General features: G+C 35.5%; 3 protein-coding genes across 3 annotated transcripts; 2 read left to right on the forward strand and 1 right to left on the reverse strand.

The window, feature by feature from the left end:
- Positions 1-6681: 6681 nt before the first annotated feature.
- LOC143540204 (DCC family protein At1g52590, chloroplastic) lies at positions 6682-10237 on the reverse strand. The gene is made up of 5 exons (XM_077033328.1): positions 10066-10237; positions 8243-8300; positions 7196-7303; positions 6921-7013; positions 6682-6832 (listed from the first exon to the last, which is right to left on the reverse strand). Exons 1-5 carry the CDS (start codon positions 10235-10237, stop codon positions 6751-6753), a joined length of 513 nt encoding a protein of 170 aa, XP_076889443.1. The 3' UTR covers positions 6682-6750.
- A 5241-nt stretch (positions 10238-15478) lies between these two features.
- Positions 15479-17338, forward strand: LOC143540173 (glyoxylase I 4-like). Its single transcript, XM_077033308.1, has 4 exons — positions 15479-15636; positions 15802-15907; positions 16058-16250; positions 17148-17338. The coding sequence occupies exons 1-4, from the start codon at positions 15482-15484 to the stop codon at positions 17336-17338; spliced, it is 645 nt and encodes a 214-aa protein (XP_076889423.1). The 5' UTR covers positions 15479-15481.
- Positions 17339-19913: 2575 nt separating this feature from the next.
- On the forward strand, positions 19914-21906 carry LOC143540205 (uncharacterized). Its single transcript, XM_077033329.1, has 6 exons — positions 19914-20008; positions 20773-20843; positions 20921-21028; positions 21132-21291; positions 21390-21539; positions 21625-21906. The coding sequence occupies exons 1-6, from the start codon at positions 19934-19936 to the stop codon at positions 21649-21651; spliced, it is 591 nt and encodes a 196-aa protein (XP_076889444.1). The 5' UTR covers positions 19914-19933; the 3' UTR covers positions 21652-21906.
- The last annotated feature ends 1599 nt before the right edge of the window (positions 21907-23505 follow it).

Genomic DNA, 23505 nt, shown 5'->3' on the forward strand with positions numbered 1-23505 from the left:
GGACATGTGTTTTATGCCAATGAAACTTAATGTTGTTCTGTAGTTTTTTAATAATTTTATTAAGAGGCTACATTTGAATCAATCGGTATTAAGGCCATACAAAGTTAGTGGTATAGGGGGTGCAATGGGGGCGGCTTGGGCTTCGAACACCACCGAGGGGCGGTAAGGGGGTGGGGCGGCATCCAGATGATGGATAGCATGGGAAGGTGCGGCCGGGCCATGGGATGCTTCTCTCTCTCTCTCTCTCTCTCTCTCTCTCTCTCATATATACATACATATATATGCATATATATAATGAGGTGGTAAGGGGCTTTAACTATAATGAAGCTTTATGGATGAGAGTTTTAAAGCCCCGTGTCCTACGTGGAGGGGCGATAAAGCCCCTCCACAACACATAGTGTCAAAGTGTATTTGGTTCACCTGAAAGACATCTCTGAATCGGCCAGCAATTTGTTACCTATTGAGTTTAAAATGTTGTTGAATAAAATTTTATATCTTTGTCCCTTCACATGTATTCATAACCCTCAGTCGGCCACCCACGCACCATCTCCTCGACCCCCACCACATTGGCATACTCACCACTAACTTGCACTTACTGGCTCGGAGTGTTTTAACCATTCATGTCTCTTACTGGTTTAGCGCTTACTAGGGTAAAGATTTCTAAACAAACCATAATTAACTAAAAAGTCTTTTAACTTGAACTATAATCCCCTCTTTTTTTATTCCTGCTTTTGGGAAAAAGTTGCACTGACTAAATTGATTTTAAATCACCAACTCCTAGTGATATGGGACATACACTATTCATTTAAGAATTGATCTAATTTCTAGTTATATTCTTAAATGTTGCACTTAATATTCTCTAGCACTTTTTCTTTAGCAAAATATATTTAATGTCAATGGTCCCAAAACATGGGAAAATCTGGCAGATGAGATACTTCCTTCAGTAATATTTGTCCAAAAGATTCACCATTTGCCCTCCAATCAATATATAAACTTCTATCTCATGTAAGCTTTAATTGGTACCAAACATGTGAAATAAACTGCATGACATAGTGGGTGCTAGTCCATTGAATGTCACAAATCTTAATGAAAGAGAGTCAGATTATTGCATGGATTAAGAGCATTACATGGCGCCGGAGGCGTGTTTCCAAGCCCCTGTGCGTGTAACCGGCATTTAAGCAGGCGTAACCTACGCCGCACGCTTAACCAACGCCTAAACACGGGTAACCGGTGCTAAAAACAAAAGGAAAACTGAAATGTACATCAGATTTAAAAAACAGTTTTAAACCAACTAGCTTTGACCCGAAACCCAATCTGACTGCACCCCTTTCGACCCGAACCGCACCAATTTAACCACTTTTTGAATCGACCTTTTCCGACCCAAACCCACCCGTTTTGACCTGTGACCCGAACCCGTCTGATCTGACTCATTTGCCAGTCATACCAAAAACTCATGATTACATGCAAATAAGGAAAATTCCCAAAATGTTCCTTTTGATGTGAGATAATCTAAAAGGGTCCCCTAAATGTTGAAATTCCCGTAATGCCCCCATCCAAACACATCTTCACGTTCTCTTTAGTCAGCTTCCCAACACGGTTGAACACGGATCACCACAGCCAGCTGGAACAAAATACCCAATCCAAGCGCATCAAGACGTAGTTGATGCGCAAACACGTCAGTTTCAAAATATTTCTCAAATACGTTGTCAAGACGTACTTGGAGTGGACAATTCTAGAATTTTGTGCTTGTGGGTAAAATTCTCAGAATCTCGGATCTCTGTTTGTGAATTTTCCAAAATAATAATATCAGTCATTTATCAAACACTTGGTGTGCACGAAAACCAAAACTAACACTTTGTCCAATTTGTCTCTTTGTGTTCCTAATTAGAACAAATCATTCAGATCACAACAACAATCCAACAGCATTCATCCAAATTTAACGGTAAATCAGCAATCCTACTGTGATTTGGCATGACCGTCTTGGATCTTCACGTACCACTTTTCGCATATACGAGTCGTATAGGCCTTGAGTCGTGTCAGTTTGTGTCGAAAGATGTTGTTTTGTTTCTAGTGTCTCGTATAGCTCTACACGGGCTGTGTAGGCCTATACAGCCCCTCTACAGGTTGTATTTGCCTATATTGGCCGTATAGACACTTTCTTAAAATTAATTAAAAGTTTCTATACCAGGCTCTATACAAGTTGTTGAAGACCAATACTGTTTTGTGTCTTTTCCATACACTTGTCAGTCATGCATAGCCTATAGACTCATATCGGTGATGTGTAAATATCGCATGCCTTTGCTTTATGTGCAGTAACCGTAGCGTCTCAATTTGGCATATGAAAGTGGGGTCTTGTTGCAACACACACACACGTCTTCTTCTTCTTCCACTGTTTAGACCTCCATATCTCCATGCGCAAATGTAACGTCACGGATTCCGTAAAAGAATAAGTACATAAAAATAACGGAAAATCGGCATACGGCAACAGTCTTTCGACAAGTTCGTGTATAATTTCATAAATGAGAGGGTAGGGAACCACATGTGGGTACGAATTGCCTATTAAATCAATTCTTTTACGGGTAGTCCGGTCTGAACCGGTACTTTGCTTGTACTTGATCTCGGTAGTTGGTATCATTGGGTTTTTGTTTTTTAACGGAGAAACGATAAAAATGTCTATTTGAACGGTTAATGTCAACAAAATGTTTATTTGACTAGCCAATTCTCAAAATGTCAGCCTTGGAGTCGTCGACCTGGTCGCTTTTTAATCATTACTCGCAAGATTTTTAACCAACTAGCATATGCCACATGTACAAAAGAATCTCGTTGGACGCCTATATGAATCTCGTCGAATGCCAAAACAATCTCGTTTGGCGCCTAAATAATCCCGTTTGCTCCAAGGATTTATTTTTTAAAAAGCTAGTGATCCGACTTTTTTTTTTAATGATGTGTGGCAATATCTGGTTGGTAAAAAGTTACATCAAGTATTGATTGAAAAGTAACCGGGTTGATAAGTTTTAAGGTAGACATTTTGCCTAACTTTACCTGTCAAATGGACATTATGGTTATCATCCATTTACAATGGTACCAGTACCGATTGGTACTGAATCAAAAAATCATTAAGGCATTCAATATATAGTTTCATTTGTTTTCGGTATCAGTTTTTTTTATAAATGGGAGGGAAGGGAATCACATTTGGGTCCGAATTGCCAATTAAAGCATTTTCACCCTGAATACTGGTAACGTACCAACTAAACACAATTGGTACTGGTGCTCATTTTTCATGTTTTAGGTTTCAGTATTTTTTGTTAATTTTCAATGGTACCATTAACGTCGGTATCGAACCAAAAAAAATCTGTGTGGTATTTGGTATATAGTTTCACGCATTTTCGATATCAGTATTTTCAGGTACGGTACCACCATACCGGCCGAACACAATCATTTCTCATGTTTTCGGTTTCAGTGGTTTTGTGCATGTGCCTCCCCACGTCCTCTTTCACTAATTCAAATTGTCATTTAATTAAGTTCAATTATTATGTTTATTAGTAGACCGTGGGGTCACATAGTGGCTTACAGGATAATTTGTTAGTTAGTTTATACCTATAAAAAGGCTAGGCTATCTGGCTATGTAATGTTCGTATTACGCATGGAAGTGAAATTATGAATTAGTCTAAATCTTGATCTACATTCTTTCTGGCTTCCGTCTTAATTTCTTTGGCCAACGATTAAACCGTTCGAACCATCACAAAGCGGTACAGTATTCGGCGTACGGTTATACTCTTTTTCGGTATCGTTATTTTTCGGTAGGGTACCAATCATTGGCGAAGCTTACTTAAGGCCGGGGCCGGTTTTTTCGCGCAGTAGTGTAAATTTACCTGTTTTCGGCCGAAAATTTGAGTCTGGCCCCCCATCGCTTGTGAATTTTTTTATACATTTTGAGTCCGGCCCACCCGGTGTCTTAGTCCAAGCTTCGCCACTCCGCTGGTACCAATCTCATCCTTAGGAATTGTAGTCCATTGGCCATGGTGAGGGCTGAATCAAGTACACCTGCTGCATTTGAATTCTGAGTGAGTGACAGAATCAGAAGCAGAGATCTGCTTTATACTTGTTGATAAATGTTGGTAGGGACCACATGGGATTTAATTGTTTGTTCTATGTTATGTTGTTGAAAATCTTGTAGAATCAAGAGGAAGATGAAGTTAATGGTGTGGTGGGGTGTACCACACCCATCAAAAGCTTCCTAACCAAACCCCTTTTTCTGAAATTTCAGATTGAATAAAGTTATCATCAAATTATGGGTCATGCAGGTTTTGTGATTTATTTATACCAACCAGACGTGCTATACAAATTTGGTACTTATGGGACATAATATAATATTAAGGGTAAATTCCTGAAGTATGTCAAATGAGGAGAAAAGGAGTCTCAAAATAGGCCAAAAATTTGATCAAATTCCAAAAGTAGTCCTTCAAAAACCATCTGCGTCGACGCATTTGGATTCCCGCCGATGGTTTTCGTCGACCAATGCTACAATGACACGTGTAAAGGAGCTTACGCATTCCGATGGTTTTCCAATGAAATCCGTCTGGACCGGTAATTTTGGAATGAAAACCATCTCCGCGAAAACCATCTCCAAAAATCATAGAAATCTGTGTTGTTTTGAAATTCATCTGAGCTGATGAATTTCAAGTGAATTTCGTCTTCGGAGACGTTTATCAAAAAAGCATGCATCACCATCATCATGATCTCCACTTTCCGGCCACCACCGCCGCCACCAACAACTACTACTGCTACTACTATTTATTATTATATTTTTAATTTTTATAACTTAAAGTATAAATATGTAAATTAGAATGAAATTTCATGATTAGATACATTGTGTTTATGTCAACCCATGAAAAAACGAGTCGTGGTGAGGTTAGTTACATGACTTTTAGGTTCGGGTTCAATCCATTATCATATAAACAAGACTCATTTAACACTTCTATGACTACTAAATTTAAAGATTGAAGATGTTTATACTAGGATATAATATATATATATATATATACCCACAATTTGTCTGCTGTTGATTCAACACACTTCCATTATAGTGTCCGAGTAGATACTGTTATTGTCTCTCGAACCATAATAATATTATTTGATCTGTTCAATGAATCATTTGTTTCTCTTGCCATGGAAATCTCTTCAATTTTTTTTCTACACACGTCTTTTTTTCAGAGGTCTACAACCATTTTGTGGCATAGGGGTTACATCCAGTATGAAAGTTAATAGTATACCACTTTTGCGAATAGCTAATAATGTTGCGTCTCTTCCGAGACCGGGACCTTTAATCATGACTTCTGCTCGTTGCATACCTTGATCTACTTCAGAACGAATAGCATTTGCCGCTACGGTTTGAGCAGCAAAGGGAAAGGAGTTAATCGGAGCCTCAACGAGACTGGCAATCTAATTGCAAATACGGAAAGTCGGTTTTGGTCAAAGGAGAAATATCATGTATAATATTATGTAATACTAGTGTGACGTCCTCTTACAATGACTTCCTCAATATAAATGAACATGAAGGGCAAAATCAATGCACACATTCAAATGCAACTTTCATATTTCTCAATGAGCCTCTATCTCTCAAAGAACAAACGAAAAAAATACCCCCTCTTGTTCCAATAAAACGATATATTAAGGATTATCTAGTAAAATATAAATATTAATACATTTTTTTACTTTTAAGTTGCAACAAATAAAAAACGTGTCCTGAGCAATTGCAATAACTCGATTCATTGATATTCCTGGTATAGTAATAGATGCTATCACACATACAATCATACACAATTCGATGGAATTGTTGATCTTAAAGGGGGTCTTCATTTAGCAATGTATGAATTAAGTTGAATTCAGAGCATTTGTTCGATCCTTACGACTTGAGGACCTTACTTTTTTCTCATAAAATTAAGATTTAAGTCATTAGATAATGGTACTAAGATTGACAAGATTTACCATGTCCCAATGTCACATAAAAATATATTGTGACAAGAGTTCTACTTCGCTTATTCACGACCATCACATCTTTACCATAAATTGGACTTGTTGAAGCCGAATTCAAACTTAACGATAGAACTCATATACATATTGTGTTCTGAGTGTTTTAGTTTTGAGGTGTGTAGGCGACAACAATAAATGTTTCATCAGTAATCATCATGAATATTCAAACAATTGGCATTAGCAACAGGTTTTAGCGGTGAAAACTGAATTAGTACCGGCCATCCAAACTGGTAACAATGGCCATTCAATTGGGTACATGTCTAAAACTCGATACGACCTATTAATCAAAAAAATGCTCGTATCTTATTCTGTCGCAAAAGACAACTAGTCCCACACCAAAACTATATCGGTCACCGTAATCAAGCATTTTTTAGCTTAGAATACTCATTTCAGATCATCAAACCAAATCTTGCTATATTTGCATTTTCATTACTTCCTACAAAGCCAGCCACTTCTGAACATTTAAGTTCAAATGAACTATTTGCATGAATGAATGAATTTAAACCGACAGAATAAGATACGAGCAACGTCCATAGTTCTATTCAACAACATTTTAATCGATTTCAGTTCTATAAACTTCCTAAATATCCAACTCTAGATATAAACTTTATACAAGATTATAAAAAGAGCAAACTAAGGCTTTGGGGACGTAAACATAAAATATTTGCAAGAGTACCATTATAACGATTAACAAAAGGTTACCTTATGATGGGTACCCTAAATTTCACAAGACTCTGAACGACCAAATACAGCATAACGATTATCCGCAATGTTTTCGTACACGAAATCCCTTATGAACCTGCATAAAGAGAAAGAAATAAATTGGTTCATTAATTGTTTTTATAGTAGAAAGAAGCCATAAAATATCAGTAAGAGTAAGTCCTCACAAAGGTACAAACCGAAGAAAGAAGGCTAGTTGAGGAAAAGGCAAGTCTATGTACTCCATGATCTTCAACACAGCTTCTGACTTGATATATGACCTGAAATGTTAAACGCATCGATTGGGTTGTGTATTATCTCTCAAATAAATAAAGAAGCACGAGTCAAACGGGCTGAAAGTCGCATAATGTCTATTTCTTAAACCTTTTAAATTGTTTATTCAGTGATTTGGATTATTATTATTATTATTATTATTATTATTATTATTATAATATAAGTTTACCTATTCTTCTCTACAAGCACGACACTTGAAATATCATCAGGAGCTCTTCCGGACCTTCTTAGTAGATTCTTGCCAGCATCACTTTGTAGGGCTTCAAACCTTATTCTCCTGAGATTGAAAGCATATTAGCATATCAGATCTGCTTATTAGTTATAGTTTAACCGAATATGGTCAAAATAACATATTCATTCTACTAGAACTAGGCCTAACTGTTTACCCCATTTAGTACAGTGATAGTCTATTCAAGTTATGATAAGCCCAAAACTAGTCATTATAATTAAATACTTGGCTAATAACTATAATCGCCCTAACTGAAATAATTATAATGACAAATTTGGAGATTATCAGATTACCAAATATTTATGAATTCAGTTATAAAGAACAATAATATGTGTTAAGAATTTTACTCGGATGTTTTAAACAAAAATTTACGACAGCTTACAAATGCACCACTGGCATAAACATGCTGCGCCTCAAAAAGTAAATTTAGTAAAAATGATGGTAGCATTCTTTCTGCAAAGCAATAGTTTATCAGCAAGACCAGAGTGAATGCATACAATAAATATTCATCATATGATATATAGATCTAAAGTCCATCACACAGCATACATAATCTAATGTGTTATTCACGAATAAACACTGATTGTGAAACAATATAGTACATTAATGAACACCGATATGTAATATGCTTAAGTCAGTATCATATACTGTACAATAGCATGTCGTAAAGCCTTAAATTAACCAGCATTGCACTGATAGTTTCCATGGACATCTTTCGGCATGAGATCTATCTTAATACTTAAAAGTGCTCATTTTAAACCAATAGATCAATTTCAAAACTCTTACTGATTTATTTTTTTGTAAGTTACCCATTACTGGAATCCATGACCATTTTATCACAAAGTATTGTCACTTACTAGTATCCAGTCACTCCAAGTCAGATATAACAAAATTAAGAAAATAAGTTAAAACAAACGAAAAGAGACAAATACAGTATAAACTATAAAGAGACCACCCAATGAAGCATAAAAGAATGTAAAGAGAAACCTTTGTCGATCATTATCGCGCACGAACTTCACACCTCCATTACATAAGTTGCACACACCTGTCAAAATACAACAAATTGTTTTACTTAGATATATCCTTATAGCCGATTGCGTCAATCAGTTATATCTAGACCTGTAAACGAGCTGAAGGTTCGGTAAACTGTTCATGAACGGTTCAGCGGGAAGTTCATTTATGTTCGTTTATTTAATAAACGAACAAACATGAACACGTGTTTCACTCGTTCATTTATGTTCGTGAACGTTCGTATGTATTAGTTATTTAGTTGATTCATGTTCTTTTATGTTTGTTCAAATATGTTCGTGTATGTTTCTTTTCATTTAAGTGTGTTCCTTTATGTTTGTTTATCTTTGTTCAATTATGTTCATTTATGTTCGTGAACATAATGGGGTCACGACAGAAAAGAGGGGGGGGGGGGATAAGGAGTTTTGGTGGTGGAATGAGGTTGTACAAGATAAGATACGGGACAAACAACAAAGTTTTAGGGAGATAATGAGGTGCATAAATGAGGAGGATCGAGCGGGATTGAGAGAGGCTTACAAAGGGCTAAACGAGAGGTGAAGAAGGTAGTGTCAGAGGCAAAGAACACGGCCTTTAAATGGATGTATGAACGTCTAGAAACAAAGGAAGGGGAACATCATATGTTTAAGATTGCCAAAGCCAGGGAGCGTAGAAGGCAAGATCTAGGGGCAGTGAAGTTTATAAAATAAGAGGATGTGCAGGTACTGGTTTAAAGAGCAGGACATCAACTTAAGATGGCAACCCTACTTCCACAACCTTTTCAACAATGGGAGGGCTTACCAAGAAGAAAACGGCAACACAGCCCTGCAACGACAACAACGGAATAATTGCTATTGTCGACGTATTACGCAAGAAGAGGCGAGGAATGCATTTAAGAGGATGGGATGGGCTAAGGCAGTTGGCCCAGACAACATACCATCGAGGTGTGGAAGTGTCTGGGAGAGGAAGGAGTCATTTGCTTAACTACTTTATTCAATATTATCTTCAAGTCCGGTAAGATGCTAGATCAGTGAGGAGCAACATCGTAGTCCCTGTTTATAAGAAAAAAAAGGAGACGCTCAATGTTGTGGGAACTACAAAAGCATCAAGTTACTAAGCCATACTATGAAGCTATGGGAAAGAGTTATAGAGGCTGGAATGAGACGGAAACCCCAGGTTACGGTGAACCAGTATGGTTTCATGTCGGGGAGGTCCACTACAGAGGCAACACACCTCCTAAGAAAACTCATGGAAAAGTATAGGGACAAGAAGCGTGGTCTGCATATGGTGTTCATTGACCTAGAAAAGGCGTACGACAGTGTGCCACGGCGACTGCTTTGGGATAGCCTTGAGGGTAGAGGGTCCCATGGAAATACATAGAGATGATTATGGATATGTATGCCAACACTGCAACGAGGGTTCGGGCGCCCAGGGGGGTACTAACTTGTTCCCCGTGGGGGTAGGCCTTCATCAGGGGTCAGCATGGAGCCCGCTCCTGTTTGCAATAATCTTGGACAAGTTGTCAAAGTCGATTCAGGAGACACTTCCTAATTATTATTTTGATTAGCTTCTTAATAATTGTTTCTATTACTATAAAAAAGTAACTTAAACCACCTTCATCTCCAGAATAGCTAGCTGACAGGCGAAATTGATGCAGAGATACAATCGAATCAATTTATGACTATTTGTAGATAAAATTATAAAAACCTAATTCTCTTTACTGAATACAGGTACAGAGCTAACTCGTAAGTCGTAATCAAAACAGTAGCGGAATAAAATTTTAGTAATTATTATTTATTAATTACCGTCAAATAGCATGATAGGCCTAGTATCTTGTTCGAAGAAGCTTGACGTCACCTCCACCCAATCCACCGGAGAAGATAGGGTTGCCGTAACTGCCGATCGACGGCGACCGGTGGATCTAACCTCTACTTTTGCCGGCAACACGGTAGCAGCAGGAACCAGAAGGAGCGCCATGTGTTACTGTATACTTTAGCGCCTTTCTGTTATTCTTCCGGTTTCATGAAATTTTGAAGAAATGAAATATGTCGTGGCACTAGAGATGCCCACGTGGAGTTTCATAAACCTATTATTATTATTATTACGGGTTATTATATTGACTAGTGTGTCACACGGGTGGAAAACAATTCGTCAAATAAACAAATAAATTTCAATATGTTTGGTGAGACAGAAACATGATTTATAATTGCAGGTGTGATTCAAACTCAAACTTGATATTAAAAGGCATACACTTAAAAAATGACATTACATAAAACACTTGCGCAAAATTTTCTTGTGGAATCATTTGGATTTTTTTGTGTGACAAGGTAAGGTGATATACCACACCTTGTGAGAAGTGCACTCGACTAAGGGTCGACAATTTAGACACATGCACGAATACACAATATGAATCTACATGATCTTAACAGGTTTTGTGTATTAAATAGGTAGACACGAATCGACATGTTAATTTTTGTGTCTAAACAAGTAAAATACTTGTTTATCTGTTAAGTACATATTAGTACCTAATTAAATTTTTTCATAACTAAAGATACAATAATATAGCATGTATTGTACCCTAACTACTTAACCGTAATTCTTTTACACCCACAACCAGTTGTCTCTTAAGGTACTCAAATCGAACCATCTTCTAATTCAAGTGCAATTATACGCATCCGGTTAACTTTAATTAACAGTTTGTTTGTTAGGAGATATAAATAGCTTTTATTGTGTCTTATCGTGTATATCTGATATTAGTAGGTTCGTGTTCGTGTTCGGGAAACAATACTCGATAAGTTTTCGTGTCGTGTACATGTATATATGTTTCATATTCGTGTCTTATCATGTACGAGTATACACGATATGACAACACTATTTATAACTCGACTTTATAAGAATTGCGTTGGTCCATCACAAAGAGTGGGCTGGCATAATCGGGAATAAATGTGCCAATATTAACAACTCAATTGTTAATGAGTTCCTAAGAGTTACAAATAAGTAATTGGTTGCATACCTGATACCTACCAATCAACTTGGATTTTGTAATAAATGTGTAGGCCAATTACAAGATGATCAGGGTGGTTTAGATCTTAGTTTTTAATTAAGTAAGATTTTATAAACAAAACAAGGGTACTCAATTGTTAAAAGAAGTTAACATCAAATAACTAAAAACAAAACTTTGTTTTGTGGATGAAAACTATAACTAATGCAACCATTCTCGCAAACGATTCCTATTGCCTTTGTGCTCTCTTGGATAGTGAGAAACTCAACGGTACAGATTCATGGATTGGTATCACAAACTTCGGGTTGTGCTCAAGACAAGAAGATGTATGTTTTTCATGGATTACCTAAATATTACCAACGTTTTTTTGTCATATTAGTTGTGGATAGAAAGAAAACTTCACAATAAAGTATGTTTAAGTGAAAACAATTCAGAGTAGCTGACCATAAAAAATTTCCACTCAATAAACAAATTTGTTAGCAAAATGGGCAATATTAATTGCTATCCATTGTTGGTCCGGGGGGGGGGGGGCGATCACCCTGGTAGGCCCAATTTCTCTTTAAAAAATATTTATATATATATATATATATATTAATACATATATAATGTACTAATTCTTACAACATAGTCTGGCTAGATTAAGGAAACGAGAATCTTCAAATTGAAGAGTGCGGTGGCCTAAACAAAAAAACAAGTCGCCGTTCTAAAAAAAATGTTTAAACCTAATTACCCAATTAATTTAAGCCCATTTTTAAAATACATAGCACAACCCACCCATTATAGCCCAATAAACTTATTTAAAAATTTAATTGTTTAAACTAACAAAGAAAAAGCTATTTTAACGATTCTAGAAGACGAACATGTTGCCATATGAAAGGCTAATGGTTAAAACCAAAGTACTATATTTGATGTTCAAAATTATATAATAATCTAATTAATGTAATTTATATGAAAACCAAGAAAAAATAATGCCAGGGGGGCCACCGGCATGAAAACTATTTCTAACGGTGACAGCGTGACTAGTGCCATTTTTATGTTAAAAGAGTTTATGTAACGCAAAAGCATGACTGCCAATGAAATTTGACTTTTATTTTATTTTTTAAAATAACGAAGCAAGTATCATTTAGGAGGTTTAACAAGTAAAATACCTTCATGTTCGAATCCCTGTTACTTGTGTATTAAATTATTTATATCGTAGATTGATAATATATTCAAATTGACCAGTTGTAGTATTTGAAGAAAGAATTAAACACTTTAAAATATAGATAAAAGTTGTTAGCATTTGGTATTTATTTTAGTGATAATCTTTTACATAAATACGGAAGTTTGGTTTTAAATAAATTGATAGTAAAGTTACTAAATGAACAAGTGTCGTACCAAAACTTCTTGGGTAAGAGCTTCTCCAAGGGTGGACGGAGTCAGTCCGAGATGGGTTCGGTACCGGCATGAATGCCACCCAGCTCGGGTTGTGGAAGTCGATTATAATATGATCGTTGAACGGTCATTTTTTTAATAAATAATTTTTTTAAACCTATAATTAAACGTGCCGTTTAACACTTTTTACACAAGCAATTCAGCAAATAACTCTATCTATTTACAAATCCTTTACAAAACTCATTCGGTCTATAAATTGTTCTCACAAAATCAAGGGTTCAAAGTATGAAAGAGTCAGTAGTTCTCACAATCCGGAGCTTAATGTTCAAATCCCGCAAAACCAAATGCTCATGCCGAACCAAATGCCTTTCCCTTTCCAATAAGGATCGGATCCGCATCAAATGTTGTCCAAATACCAAAACTTTGCGCAACAATCTCAAATATCAACCCCACTTTCTTCATTCCCGAGCCAATCTTTAGGATTTGTCGAAATTTTTCTTAAACCGATGCTTGACCCGTATAATCGCTCCAAAAACCACAACAATGTCAAAACCCTAACTACACCAACTACCGTCAATGCCAAGAGTCTGAAGATTCGGAGAACGCTGAACAAAGCGACCTATTCAATGAACAATCCTATAAATCACCGGATCCACAAAAATAAAACAAAAGCACGGAGAGAAAGTAGTTAACACCATGGAACGAACAAAAACAGGTGGCTTTAGCTAAGGTGTGAGTCTCGATATCAGAGGACCCAAAAGATGGAAATCAACAAAATCGCTACTCGTTTTGAAAAGCAATCATTGATCACTTCACTTGTCAATTCGGCCACACCAACTCTACCATCATCAACTTAATTCAAAATGGAAATATTTACACAAAAAAATATAAACAAATTCAACAATGTCTACAACGTAAAGTTAAGGGGCCGCAACCCGCAGGAACATTGAAGACGAAAAAGATATAATCAGGGCGTCACTATCCAAGTATAGCCAGAAATCAATATATATATATATATATATATATATATATATATATATATATATATATATGTAAGTATACCTCGTTTAAAAGCGTGAGAAGTTCTTATGGCCCATAACCTCGTATTTAATTTTTAATCTTAATGTGATTTTTAGTTATTATTTTACGTATCTTTTATATTTATTTAATTTAGAGTATAAAGTTTATACGTATAATGATATTTAATACGGATAGGATTTTGAAAAAATATATATTTGTGCTAAACAAAGAAAAATAAAAGTAGGTGATAATGTGAAAATAAAAGGCCGTTTAAAAGTGAACATAACATTACCAAAAAAAAAAGTGAGTGTGTTACGAATGAGTGAAAATTTAATACAGTAGCTTATCAATGCGTATCATACTAAGACCATATGCGTCGGGAGACATAACGAGCACCTACACACAAGCGCTACATGTGTTAATGTCATGTTTACAAGCATAAAGACATCTGCTCATTTGTTCAGCGAGTGTGAGGTCACACTTTCGACTTGGACAGCGATGGCTAAGTGGTTAGAGTTGTCTATTCTGAATTCGCAGATGCCTAAGGATCTCGTGTTTTTGGATGGATTCGTGTAGCTTAAAAAGAAAAGAAAAGAAAAAAAGGACGGTTCTAGAAGAGTAGAGGCTATTATTATGTCTACTTAGTGGGTCCTTTGGAGATACAGAAACAAAAACATGTTTGGTTCCGGTTTTAAGAAACATGATTTGGTTTTTAATGATCTTGTTAATTTTGATTTTTTAACTCTTTTCTTTGGTTTTCAATAGGAGTTTTAACTTTTAAGGTTAGAATTAGTTTGGTTGATTAGTTATAAAACCCGATGACGTTGTTGTAATTTTGGTGGTTGTTCTCTCTCAGCGTCTTGCTAAGAGAAATTCTAACCATATATGAAGCTGTTTCGGAAAATAAAAATGCAAAAAAAAAAAAATAATAATAACTAGCATCATGCTCATGCTCGAGATGGACTTTGTATAACAAATTGATAACTAAACTAATATCTCATAATCAACATTATGAAAAAAACAAGAGTAAACAGCGGTTTTCATTCCTATGGTTTGTCCAAATCTACGGTTTTAGTCCAATAGGTTCAAATTTGTGATTTTCGTCCATGTTGTTTCATTACACTTGCAATTAAACATGAATTCATTAAACCCCTTAAGTCTGGTTGTTAAACCCATCAGCATTCCCCTCACATGAGGGGCAGTTTTGTCCTTTTTTCTTCCCAAATAAACCTCAGTCCTAATTCGCAAGCCCCCTCACGTGAGGGGCTAGGGTGTATTTGGGGGGGGGGGGGGGGGGGGGCGGGGGGGACAAACTGCCCCTCACGTAAAGGGCAAGCTGATGGGTTTAACGACCAAACTTAATGGGATTAGTGAATTCGGGTTTAATTACAAGTGAAATGAAACCATATGGACGAAAATCATAAATTTGAAACTATTGAAATAAAAACTGCAGATTTTGACAAACACAAGAACGAAAAACCGCAGTTCACTCAAAAAAACAAGTTTCGTATATAGTTTTTTTTAATTTATTTAAAGCATGTTGTTATTTTTACCTATGTTCATGTTGAATACATAAAAATAAACAAGATGAGTTGTCCGAATCCCACTTAGTTGTCATCATTCTTCAATATGTACAACATCACAGAACCTTATTATTCCTTTGGCCTTTAAAATCCAGCCTTTGCCTCTTCTCATTTAAACACATATACTAATATACTACCCGCCATCTTAATATATTCTTCACTTGTGTTACATCAAACATTCTGTTTGATCAAAACCCCAAAAAAAACATAAATTTATTAAATAAATCATCACCAAAATTCAAAATGAAGGAAATTGCCGCAAATCCGCTGCTTCTCAAGTCTTTGAATCATATCTCTATTCAATGTCGTTCGGTCCAAGAATCCGTCAATTTCTACCACAGCATTCTTGGTTTTGTTCAAGTTAAGAGACCCGGAAATCTTGAGTTTGATGGTGCTTGGTAATTTTCTCATTTAATTTAATCAAATTGTGTATTCGTATTTTACTATAAACAAATACTACATCAAAATAGAAATAGAAGGCTGATAGGCAACAAGTTGTGCCGCTAGCCTTTTCGGATAGCGAAACTGAATGCTATATTTTTTTAATTACTTGATGGTTTCAGGCTTTTTAGCTATGGAATTGGGATACATTTAATTCAATTCGAAGACCCGGATAAGGTTCCAGAGAAAACCGAAATTAATCCTAAAGATAGTCATATTTCCTTTCAGGTAATCATATTAAAAAGTAGTGTTTACATTGATACAGAATAAAAGTAATGTTTACATCGATACAAAAGACACCTTTTTGGATAACTAAGTCGTTTGAAATTAAAATTCATAGAACGTGGTGTCATAACATTAACATATGTATGTACATAGTACGAAAACATTGAATATGTGGAGAAGAAGTTGAAAGAAATGGCGATAATATACACGAGACAACGGGTGGAGGAAGGTGGAATCTATGTTGATCAGTTGTTTTTTCATGATCCAGATGGGTTCATGATTGAAATATGCAACTGTGATATTCTTCCGGTGATACCGATTGCCGGAGCAATGGTTAGATCATGCAGTATGAAAGTTTGTTCAAGTGTGAAGAACTAGTAGAATTATAACGTTTGATATTTGTGTGTTTGAAGTAGAAGTAATAAAAACAATGTTATATCTTTATTATTTTATCATGTATTATTTGGCATTAATTCTATATGTGAAGTAATAATATTCTTATCATCTTATATTAGTTTAATTCATATTAGCCTAATTATATGTTAGTATTTTAAATGGTGCTTTCTTTCTTAGATATTTGGGGTTTAGGTTTTGCTAATTAAAAATAGATTAAATTAGTAGATGAGTTGTTCTAAAAAAAAATTAAAAAAATTCTTGTTTTAAATTTGTGTATATGAAGATGAACGGCATGAAGTTCATCATGCATTATTCAATTTGAATGTTAGGTGGATCATATTAAACATCATGTGTTCTTCATAACGTTTGCGAACCTAAAACACTTGAAAACATATTGTCACCAATGAATAACTCATACACAAATTTTTCTAAGACCGTCATAATACGCAGTTACAAAAAATAATTAAAAACAAACTTTATTAATTTACATATTCGTTGTGATTGTGGGTGTACAAAATATTTTGATGATGACGGTGATGATTATGAAGATGACGACGAAGAAGATTATGACAATGCAATTTTTTTAATATAATGTAGTTTTAGTGTCAAAGGAAAAAAAATATTTAATAAGAAAACAATGATTGCAAAATGGTTAATAACTTGGTTTAATCATTACACACGTTTGATGGCTTAGATAGTGATGCCCAGTCTACGTGACAGTTTGTTAGTGAAAGCCCATTCACTACACATGACCTTATCGGTGATTCTTTACACACACGCGAGCTCTAGTGGATGCATTGGACCATCATGTTGAGTTAGGGTGTTGGGGATGGTGCATTTGGTTCAGATTATGGTGCGGGTATTGGTGTTGGTGTGGTTGTCGAACTTGGTGCTGGTAGTGTGGTTGAGGGAGCTCGTTTTGGCGGCGGCTACCGATGGTGTGGTTGGGGGCTCATTTTGGGCCAATGTGACATTTGGGAGTGTGTCCGTAGAAGGTCTAATATGGCTTGGAAGTTGGTGTTGGCACGAGACTATTAGACTAATATCGTGCCCAAGCTTCTTGTTGTTTCGCCAAGGCTTCGTACGCCTCTTGACAGGACTTGGTAACGATTTCATCAAATCGGGAACGTGTGATAACGCTATAATAAATTTATATATTTATGTGTGTATTTGTTTGTCATGTGCATGTGCTTCATCAATGTAGCCTTAGGAACCTAGTTGCTTGATGTTTAATCAATGGAGAAGCTTGTGATTGAAGTAATCGTTGGGATGAACGTGATTAATATTGGTTCTGTGGGTTGTCATTGGATTTTTATGACAATTTTATAGTTTATTTTTTCGACAATTTGAAGGTTAGAATTTTGCATTATTTCCACTCTCCAAATCCAAACACATATCCTGTGGGTTTGTTGACTTGTAGTCTTAATTAAAGATATCACTTGTGTTTATTAAAAAAATAAAAGAAATAAGATTGGTTTCAATCAACCAAGATTGGATAGTGGGCCGGCCTACTATATGAAATTAAGAAAAAATGCTGGCAATTTCAAGAATAATAAACTGAAGAGCTAATTGAAAAGTTAATAAGGTGTATAAGGTGTTTGGCAAATCATAAGGCCTTATGAATTTTAACTTATGGAGAAGGCAAAATAAAGGGGTTTTGAAAAGTTAGGAATTTGTAACTTATTAACTTAATGGGTTTGATTTACCTATCACACCCCTCTAACCCTCAAACCCATTACACTCCTTTTAAAAAAGAGTGTCATTTTTAGTCATTTTGGCTTTCCCCAATACATAAGCTAATCCAAACATTTTTTTCAAAACTTCTTTTAAAATATTCATAAGTTAATAAGTCATTTTTCTTTTAAATAAGCAATCCCAAACACACCCTTAATTGACAACCTGCCCCATGAGGCAACTTAGAGCCCTATAGTTAGCCAACCATTTGTTGAATTTCAATGAAAAATTAATGACGCTAGACGCACTCTTCATGGTTTCAATTTTACGGCAAAGTTGTGCCAAATATTATAACCATGCACTTTCCATCCATGTGGTGTCAAAAAATATAAAGTTAAAGTCTGAACCCTTGTTTATTTTTCCTCTTAGTTTATGTCGGACAACTTTCCACTTAATCCGAGGAATTCTCCCCTATATGTGTCGGGTAATTGTCCATTCTTTGTATCTTCTTTTATGGGGTTTTATGACTAATTGAATTAGAGAACAATGAAGGAGCGGGATAGCTCCTTTCCCGTTAGACCAGTTGTTGTAGAGGGGTTTTAAAACCCAAGTTAAGCGCTAAATTACTGTCACGTAGACATTGGGGCTTTACAAACAATACCCTTTAAAGCCCTATTGCCATGTTAAAGCCTCCTTTACCACCCTCTTAAAGCCCCCGTTGTGGTTAGAACTCCCATTTCCTTGTTAATGTCTGATGGCCCCATCTTTTATCTATTAGGACCATTATCGTCTGTTAACATGCTATCAACTCCCTTCTTAACGCCCCACTTTTATCGTCCTGACATGATATGCCGGGCTTTAAACCCATGCCATGCCACTTTGCCGCCACAACCGCGTTCACATTAAAAAAGAAAGTCACGGTATAACCCAAACCCGTAGTTTGAATTGGATCCGGATCCGGATCCGGATCCAAATAAGGAGCGAAATGAAGCTTTCCAACACTTTCTTGAAATCATCCCGCCAATATTTCGTGAAAATCAAAAGCAAACCAAACCAAACCAAAATATCTCATCCACCGTTCAATTCCCGTAGTCAGATCTCGTTGTTCATCAATACCCCCAATTTCTAATCACCACTAATATACACATCACAGGTATTATTATTATTATCAATTTCTTTATTAGCAATATATATCGAAATATATCTTTTTGAGGCTATGATTTTGTTCTTAATGGTCGGAGTGTTATGATTTCAACCACAATTGATAGTTGTATGTTAGATTATCTTTGATTCACTGTATATGCTGACGAACTCAGCAGGTTTATGTTCATGTAGATAAGGTGTTCGATGAAATGCTTATGTGGGTTTTTTTTTTGAATAATTTGTTTATGATTTCTTGATACTCAATTCTTAATGTTCATAATGTTCTTTTTACCAAAACTGATACTTTTACGTTAAATTATCTTTGATTTACTGTGTATATTGACGAATTCGGCCGGTTTATGTTCATGTAGATAAGGTGTTTGCTTAAATGTTTATGTGGGTTTTTTTTGAATTAATTGTTTATGAGACTGTGATTTCTTGATGCTCAATTCTCATCGTTCCGAATGGTATACTTTTACTAAAATTGATACTGGTATGCTAAATTATTTTTGATTTACTGTGTATATTGATGAATTCAGCCGGTTTATGTTCATGTAGATAAGGTGTTCGATGAAATGCTAATGTCGGTATTTTCGGATTATTGGCTTATGATTTCTTGATGCTCAATTCTTAGTGTTCAGAATGTTATACTTTTTACCAAAACTGATACTTGTATGTTAAGTTATCTTTGATTTACTGTGTATATTGATGAAATCGGCCGGTTTATGTTCGTGTAGGTAAGGTGTTTGGCAAATTGCTTATGTGTTTTTTTAACTTGTTACAGTTGTGTAGTTTAGGGACTACTGGAACTGCAAGATGTATGGAAGGAAGGCTAGTCAACTTTTAAAAGAATTCAAGAGCTGCGAACCGGGTCAACTCACAGGCTTTAATGTAAATCCTCTTTTAATATTTATAAAATTAAGTAAAAATCAAAGTTATTGTTTTCTTATGAATGGTGAATTTGTTGGTAGCTAACCAGTGGTGCACAAATCGGTTAACCAGTTTTTTTTATACTGGTTATTAACCGAACATGTTATTGGTCAATGTGGTCAAATTCGGTTTGATCAATAACCGGTCGAGGAAGCACCAACGGCAACACCAAGGGTACTTTGAGCATTAGAGGTTGCCATGTGAATGGTTTTGAAAGTGGAGAATTTTTCAAGCAGTTTTACGTGTTTTGAGAGCTTGAGAAGTCTTCTAATCAGGCATCAAACCAACTCACACACTACCTATTTATACTAGTGCGGGGGTGGCGGTGTAAAATAGTCAAAAACCTATTTACAACGGCTCCTAACGGCTGTATGTTCGTTGATAAACGGTTACAGCTTTTTTCCTTTTTTGGTAACTTTTTTACGGCTATTACCGGTTTTTGACCTCTTAAATAATCATTCCTAACCGGGTTGTTGCTCAAAACTAGAAAGTGGTCTAGAACCGACAGGTTACTGGTATTGGGTTGAAAGCGCTTTTTTTTCCAATCAGGTACAACTCGAAAATGCTTTTTTTTTGTGCACCACTTAAGCTAACCATCAAGGGGGCCAAAAGTTAGAATTATCATACTGTTTTAGAGTCTAAGGTTCAGGATCAACATGCCATTGAAGTGTATAAATCAAATAAAGTTCTTAACTTGAGTTTTCACTGTTTTCATTCTGATATAGAATGATGTATTTGGCCAAGTCATTGAAGAATGTGATGGGCATGGTCTTCATATGCAAGCCTTGTTAAATCGGTAATCCTTTCTTTTACTGTATGATTTGTATCCTTTGTTTTATTTATGCTTTAACAATTTAACACAATGTGTAACAGGAACATGGCCGGATCCAACAACCAGACAATTAAAAGTGCTGATTATTGTGGGGCCCTCGTTCATCACGCTTCACTGGTTCGCAATAAACGGTGTCTCATGGCTTATGTGTAAATCGCTTTTTAACCGTTTACTTCTATATTATAATTCCATCGTCAGTGGAACTTATGTTGTATTATTAATTTATTATCCTTATTCTTATTATTCTTATAGGTATAATCGAGCAGAAGTTATTAAAAATTTGAGATGGGCCATTAAAGATCTCCTGGATGAACTTAAAGAGAAACTTAGCAACGATGAGAAAGAATATTTTGAAAAGCTTTCTGCAACTATAGAGTCTTACGTGAACGAGTTGAACCTTGATTTGGTTGTGGTAAGTTCTTAATATTGTTTTAAAAACATATGCCCTTACATGCGATGGATATCGTGAGCTAATTTGATCTTCAACTTGCATAATATTTGTTTATTTAGGACATGGTCCCACCTAAAGATCCCTACATTAAGGTGAGGGTTCTTGAAGAAATTGGTGACGGTATTATGCTTGGTGAGCAAGTAACTAATCTTGCAATGCATGCGATTCTATTTGTTAAGCGAGCCGATGCAGAGATGTACATTTCTCAGGTCTTTCTCTAAATATTTATTTCAATCTTTATATATTACCATTTTGTTTATGTTTATAGTTTTCAACTGTGTTTATGAATAACAGGGTAAAATGGAAGAGCTCACAAGTTGACCTGGTCTTTTGGTCAACCCAGAATATGGCTCATGAAATACACATATCTGGAATTTCCATTTATTATACGCTTGACGGGTATATCAGCCAAATATTAGTAACGAGACATCTTACATTGGCCCCACATAACTGTACAAGTCTTTCAAGTATGTTGTGTTCTAAATTGGTGACAAGTTAATGTTTAATGTTCTGAAATGAATTATTAAGATAGGGATTGCTACAATTTTCGTATTTTAGGTTTTTGTTGTATTTAGTCATTTGATACAGTACAATAAGCAAGAATTCTTTAATTTCTGCTTCTTTTTCTTATACAATTTTTGCTTTATTTACTATTCAGTATTCATGTGTGACTGATGGAATAGGAGTTTTAGAGGGTATTTTTGGGATTGAGTTTGAAAACAACTTATTGACTAGCCAATAAGTCAAAATAATGTTGACAATCACAAAATTTCTTTTTACTTTAGCTTTTTGATGAGGTTAAAAAACTGTTTTCTAAAAGCCATAAATCCGGGCTTTTTAAAATGGCTTTTTGAAAAAGACTTAACCGTTTTCAAACTCAATCCAAAAACATGCCCTAAATATTCTGAATCTGATAATTAGCTGTAATAAAACAGGCTGTTGAAAACAGTGTGCATGTGCTTAGGTTGTCTAAAGATGTTTTAGTGTTTAGCATATAATGAATGTTGTAAGAAATTGATAGGCAAAATGGCCAAAGATGACATTTTTTGTGAAAAGGGTAGAGACTGTTTGTGAAATGGAAATAAAACAATCAATCAATCAATCAATCAATCATGCCTAGTAAAATCCCACCGACAGCAAAGCTATAAGTAGGGTCTGGGGAGGGTGGGATGTAGGCACACCGTACCTCTATCCAAAGGAATAAAGAGGTGGCTTCCAGAGAGACCATCGGCTCTAAGTACATGTGTATGAAGCAAAATAAAGGAAATCAAAGTTTAACAGTTATATAAAAACTACTACTAATTATAATAATATTAATAATATTAATAATAAGATCACAGTTTAACAGCTATATAAAAGCTAATAATAATTATAATAATAATAATACTATAAGTAAGGGAAATACCATTATGGTATGTAACCTAAACAAGTTAAGTCTAAGCCCTAAGGTATTCAATTCTCTCTAAAAATCCTTAACTTTAATTCTACTTCTCCATGAATTCCTATCCTCAACCATGTCCTCGGAGAGGTTTAGGTCTATTAAATCATGCCTAATCCTCTCATCCCAAGTCAATTTCGGTCGTCCTCTACCCCTCCTCCCCTCTATAGTAATGTTTTCTACGGATCTAACAGGATTCGTCGTCTGTCTTCTCTTTACATGTCCAAACCATCTCAATCTCCACTCTCTTATCTTGTCTGCTATGTTCGCCACCCCTAATCTCTCGCGAAACACAACGTTTCTTATTCGGTCTAGCCTTGTGTGCCCACACATCCAACGTAGCATTCTCATTTCTGCTACCTTCATCAGGGGCAAATAGGTAACTTTTTGTTACCCTTGGATAATTTTGTTCTGCACCAGGACTAATCCACAATGAAAAGATAATCATGAAAAAGTTAAGATCTCCCTCAATATCAATATCTTTTATTTTCTATTAAGCTTTAGAAGATGTTACTTGATTCTTGTGATTCGAATGTGATCGGCAATTCTATTTATTTGAATAATCGTTTGCTTTCGTACCCTGATTCGGGCTTTCTGGCATCGTAATGCCCACCTTCCAGTTTTTGATTATTTTTATTTTCTTGTGATTGTTTCCCGGAATTAGTATTCGGGTTCTTGAACATTTATACATGGATAATTCAATAAATTTTTTGCTTTCGGTACCCAAAAAGATCCTT

The sequence above is a fragment of the Bidens hawaiensis genome, unplaced genomic scaffold (assembly GCF_021521415.1).
Source record: "Bidens hawaiensis isolate Kalapana, Puna unplaced genomic scaffold, B.hawaiensis_p1.1 tig00012182_1, whole genome shotgun sequence".
NCBI lineage: Eukaryota > Viridiplantae > Streptophyta > Magnoliopsida > Asterales > Asteraceae > Bidens > Bidens hawaiensis.

Excerpts from the sequence above, each read along its gene's own strand:
- LOC143540173 (XM_077033308.1), top strand. The coding sequence starts at position 15,482 with ATGAAGGAAATTGCCGCAAATCCGCTGCTTCTCAAGTCTTTGAATCAT. Across the intron at positions 15,637-15,801 it reads CTTGAGTTTGATGGTGCTTG|GCTTTTTAGCTATGGAATTG; the intron begins GTAATTTTCTCA and ends TGATGGTTTCAG. Across the intron at positions 15,908-16,057 it reads ATAGTCATATTTCCTTTCAG|TACGAAAACATTGAATATGT; the intron begins GTAATCATATTA and ends GTATGTACATAG.
- LOC143540204 (XM_077033328.1), bottom strand. The coding sequence starts at position 10,237 with ATGGCGCTCCTTCTGGTTCCTGCTGCTACCGTGTTGCCGGCAAAAGTA. Across the intron at positions 7,014-7,195 it reads GTGCTTGTAGAGAAGAATAG|GTCATATATCAAGTCAGAAG; the intron begins GTAAACTTATAT and ends TTAACATTTCAG. Across the intron at positions 6,833-6,920 it reads TTTCTTCGGTTTGTACCTTT|GTTCATAAGGGATTTCGTGT; the intron begins GTGAGGACTTAC and ends CTCTTTATGCAG.
- LOC143540205 (XM_077033329.1), top strand. The coding sequence starts at position 19,934 with ATGTATGGAAGGAAGGCTAGTCAACTTTTAAAAGAATTCAAGAGCTGC. Across the intron at positions 20,844-20,920 it reads ATGCAAGCCTTGTTAAATCG|GAACATGGCCGGATCCAACA; the intron begins GTAATCCTTTCT and ends AATGTGTAACAG. Across the intron at positions 21,540-21,624 it reads CAGAGATGTACATTTCTCAG|GGTAAAATGGAAGAGCTCAC; the intron begins GTCTTTCTCTAA and ends TATGAATAACAG.